We start from the raw sequence: 4,661 nt of genomic DNA, 5'->3' as shown, positions 1-4,661 counted from the left end.
TCACCAGTCGTTCATGAAGTTGTATATCTTCCGTGAGTGTTCTCCATATATCTTGGTTGGTGAGTTTTTTTTAAAAGAAATTCATATATTGTACAATAATAATTGTCTAAATTTAAAAGAATATATTAAAAATGGGGAATAATACATAAAAATCATATTTCATAAATTAGAAGTCTCATACAAAAGAGGTACTAATATGACTCTTAAATACCCTTATACTTGTTAACATTATATAAACTTGATTACTATTAGATTTTTTATTTTAAAATAATTTAAATTAAAATTAATTTATATTTTAATTCAATTTCAGTATAAACTACTTAATAAATTTATTTTTAAAAATATTTTCATGAATGATTAAGTTACATGTGCTCCATTTTTCTTCGTAAAATTCAACAAAAGAAATTCAAAAAGAAGCAAAATTTATTGTTTTAGCTATATGGATCCGTTTTTCTTTGTGAATTTTGTCACACTATTTAATCCATTTTTGTTTTACGAGATTTTTTTCTTCTGAAAATTGAACCAAAACACTCAAAAAGGAGCAAAAATTATTGTTTCAACTAAATAGCTTTATTGATTTTCGGCTTTTCTTTAAGAAAATTGAACAAAAGTCGCCCTAAAAAAGGTTGAATTGCTAATGATATATTAAAATTTGTTGTTTCAGTCAAATAAACTATAAAAATAATTCTTCTCAATTTCTCATAAATCCCATAATTATTAGCAACCCATTAAAAAAAGAAATAAAGACACAAAATGAAGAAAAAAAATACAAACATGAAGAGAGAAATACAAAAATAGAGAAAAAACACAAAAATAATAGAAGAGAATAAATGTTTTAGAACAAACATGATGACAATTTTCAAATATGTGAAAATTACAAAGGATAAATGTCTTTTAATTGATCAAACTAGAATGACTTATAAGCCAAAACTAAAAGTAAGGATAACGGTGCTTTTGCTTTTGGCTTAAAAAAAAGCATTTTTTAACTTTTTGTAAGTCATTTTTAAAGCTGCCAAACACTTTAAAAAGTAAAAAAAATGGCTTAAAAGCTATTTTGACTAGCTTTTAAGCTCGTCCAAACACCCTCTAAGCCTAAAAGAATAGAAAGCCACAAGACGAAGTTGCATAGATAATGCACATCATTCAGTTGACACCCATTCCCAACTAAGGCAAAAGAGCAAACTATCAATGACCATGCACCCATGGGGCATTTATTAAGCATCAACGGGACAAACCCCTTATTCACTCTTGATTTTGACATACCAACCTGCAACAGTTAGCTCCCTATGCCCAAGGAAAAGTTTCTTAATAGAGCATTGATTCTATAGGAGGTAGCTTAAAATCCCTCTACAAACAGCTATTATTCTTTTTTTGTGACCATCCTTCCTGCCTTCCTAGCAGGGCGTGTTTGGGGGGCAAGAGGGGAATAGGTTTTGTAAGATCAGACGTTTAGCAAATATAAATTGCATTGGCAACCTAAATTGGGCGGACTCTTCACATTCGATGCCGGACCTATGTCAGATTCTCCCAAAATACACTACTTTGAAAAATCCAACACGCACTCCTTGACATTTTTTGAAGAGTCCAAGCAACATAATTGTCAACAAAACAAATCTAACTTCAACCGAAGATCTGCATCCTATTATTAAATCAGCACAACAGAAAATTTGCAAAATTCCTAACTTTGAGTCACACTTGATGAGGATATTCTTACAATTAGGAAACCTCAAAGTTTCACTGCATCATTCTACATGAACCTGGCTTCGCAGTTGCCTTTCCATATACCTAATAGACATCCCAATTTTGAACTAGTATTTGTCCACATTTGCACTTCAAAGCAAAATATGTACAGGAACAATTGAAGCTGGTCAAAAATAGTATGAGAAATTTCCCGAGGCTTGTGATCGATGATCTTTGCTAGCATTCTCTAAAGATCTCATGCATTTGCCGATTGAGATGGCAACCTAGAATGGTTATGTTCTCCTTCGTAAGTGACAATAAGCATCGAAGGTTCTTCCAAGCATCTCTCAACGTGTTTCCTGGCAGGACAGCCTCTCATGCTGCTACACTTGTAGTATCCCCTGCAAAAGCCAAGGAAAGCTTTAGCTTTACATTCTGCTCCAAAATCTGTAGCATCACTCGGTGTTTTGTTTGAATCATAGAAACTACACAGCTGGATGAGCTACTAGCGAACAAAAAATCTTAGAAGGTAAGATTCTACCACACAAGGCAGCAAAGTTCACATTCTCTACTTTAGCAAATTTGTAACAACAAATCAACCATTTCTTGAAACTGGTAACTTAAAACAAACGAACCATTACAACATCCCTTTTCAGTTGGCAAGATATTAAGGAAGCCAATTCTTTTTAAAAGGGCAGTGCGTTGCACTAAGCTCCCTCAATGCGTAGGGTACGGGAAAGGGTCGAACCAGAAGAGTCTATTGTACGCAGTCTTATGCTTCATTTCTGCAAGAGTACGTTCACACAACTGAAACCTGTGACCACCTCACATGGCAACAACTTTACCAGTTAGTCCTAATGAATCCTCCAAGCAGTTAAATACCAAAAATATCACAAATATTCAAGCAAAACAAAGGGAGAAATATGAGCACTGTTGGCATGTAAACGATATGTATGATCAGGTAATCTATGCAACAGAAAACAGCAGCAGATACAGACATCATAAACAAGAAGACGGCTAATACACTAAGAACAATTACGGCAAAATATTTAGTAATTCAAATGAATAATACTAGAATTCAAATTTGCAGAAAGTAATGTTAATTCAGCCAGATGATACCTAGGGTGCGGAGAACCTTTGATTGGCTTCTGTCCATACTTTCTCCATGAATACTCATCCGGGGGAATATCAGCTAGCTTGTTACTTATAGCAGGCACCTTGATTGACCTCTTCACCCTGTGCTTCCTGTTAAAAGATAATCCAGCAAGTCTTAAAGTACATGTATAACAACAACAACAGCAGACCCAGTGTCTCAAAGAGCAACAACAGCAGACCCAGTGTCTCAAAGAGGTATAAACTATATGATGCCTAAAATTACAAACCTCTTCTTGGAACAGTGACATCTACCACTGCTTCCACATTTCACACTTCCCTCCTCTCCCCTCCCTGAGCACCTTTTCCTGTGTTGAAATGAGCTCTGATCCGCAGAGCGTGATGCCCCAATAAAATGGAAGGCATTTGCATTACCATCCAAGTTAGCAACACTTCCGTCAATACTCAAAGAGGAAATAAACGATCTAGTGGATGACATAGTTGGCGTACAAGTAGAGCTATCAAAATTTAGGCTAATCCCACTATTGCTTCGCCGGTACATCATATCTGTCTGCTGCTTTAACTGTTGCTGCTGAAGTTGATACCTCCTCTGTTGCTGTTGTTGGAGAAAGTGATAGCTTGACAACGGTGTTTGTTGAGCTAACTGAAGAGGATTTTTACTATGTGAGCTTAATTCTAGTGAAGGGTTGGCTAAAGTAAGAGTGCTTTTCACATTAGAACCAATTTCTGTGATAGGCAGTAACTGTAGGGATTTAGGCTGATCATAAGTTTTGCAACTTGGGCTCTCTAACAAGAGGTTTTGAGGTAAAGGGGTTATAATTTTCTTGGCCTTTCTTACTCTTGCATGACCTAAATTGGAATTTAGAAGTGTCGCCACTTTCTTGAACTTGTGTACAGCCTCTCCAGTCTCTCTTGCTACATTTCCAAACTGTTTTTGATCATGGGGTTGTGATAACATAGTAATAACTCTATGACAACTCTCAACTGCCACCCTGTTAGCTTCCTCAATCTCCTCCATCTCTCACCGAGTAAAACAAAGTAAAAGAAACACAAAAGTGAAGTCCTAGTTCCTAAAGTAGAAGAGACTCCAACTAAATGATGCAACACAAGAAAAACTATCCAAAAAGAGAGGGGTGGGGGGTAGGGGGGGGGGAGGTTCTTGAGATATTAAACTCAAGAAATCAACCAAAAAAACAGGACATAACCTGAACCTGAAGATAATAAATGAGCAAGAAAGAAACAAAGAAGAGACCTCTAGTTGAACTTTTGGAACTTATGGGGTTATGGTTTCAAACCCTAGATTCTCCAAACTCCATAGGGCTGTGGTGATGGACAGGGTGGGAGGAGGGCAAGGGTGGGGAGGGGGCGATTGGGAGGTGTGAAAGAGGAGACTTCATAGCTAGTAGAGAATTTACATGCCCAAAAAAAATACACAAAAGCTGCAAACTTTAATTTTCAATCCACTTTCGTATTTTATTGCTAGTCCATATGAGAAGAGATTAGATTATTAGATAAAGAAACAGACAATCAGTAGTGAAGTAGTAGTATTAATAAAGTGTGTAATCAACATTTCTTCAACTCTCTGACAAAGAAAGAGGGAAGAGAGGATTTTGACAGCAGTACGCACTTCATCTATACTAATTTATGTTTTACGTGTACTTGCTTCGTTTCAGAATAATTGAATTTTTGAAATATTTATTGATGTTTTAAAATAATAAATTATTAAATTTTTTTTCAAATTTAACCTTATGATATGTTAAATTTATTTATTTAATATTTTTCTTTAGTATGTGTGTCAAAATCTAACAATTTATTTATTATGAAGCAGGGAAAGTATATTTTAATTTTTAAAATTCAAATAATTTAAC

General features: G+C 35.0%; 1 protein-coding gene across 1 annotated transcript; it reads right to left on the bottom strand.

The window, feature by feature from the left end:
- Nucleotides 1-1,619: 1,619 nt before the first annotated feature.
- Nucleotides 1,620-4,443, bottom strand: LOC107863818 (probable WRKY transcription factor 21). The gene is made up of 3 exons (XM_016709972.2): nucleotides 3,063-4,443; nucleotides 2,800-2,925; nucleotides 1,620-2,081 (listed from the first exon to the last, which is right to left on the bottom strand). Exons 1-3 carry the CDS (start codon nucleotides 3,809-3,811, stop codon nucleotides 1,937-1,939), a joined length of 1,020 nt encoding a protein of 339 aa, XP_016565458.1. The 5' UTR covers nucleotides 3,812-4,443; the 3' UTR covers nucleotides 1,620-1,936.
- Between the last annotated feature and the right edge of the window lie 218 nt (nucleotides 4,444-4,661).

This window comes from Capsicum annuum, chromosome 3 (assembly GCF_002878395.1).
Source record: "Capsicum annuum cultivar UCD-10X-F1 chromosome 3, UCD10Xv1.1, whole genome shotgun sequence".
In the NCBI taxonomy this organism is placed as follows: Eukaryota; Viridiplantae; Streptophyta; class Magnoliopsida; order Solanales; family Solanaceae; genus Capsicum; species Capsicum annuum.
This window is presented reverse-complemented; position numbering and strand designations above follow the sequence as displayed.

Bases quoted from the DNA above. Each gene is read 5' to 3' on its own strand.
- LOC107863818 (XM_016709972.2), bottom strand. From the start codon at position 3,811: ATGGAGGAGATTGAGGAAGCTAACAGGGTGGCAGTTGAGAGTTGTCAT. The intron at 2,926-3,062 runs GTTTGTAATTTT...ATCTTTTAACAG, and splicing joins TGTCACTGTTCCAAGAAGAG to GAAGCACAGGGTGAAGAGGT. The intron at 2,082-2,799 runs GTATCATCTGGC...TGGCTTTTGCAG, and splicing joins AAAGGTTCTCCGCACCCTAG to GGGATACTACAAGTGTAGCA.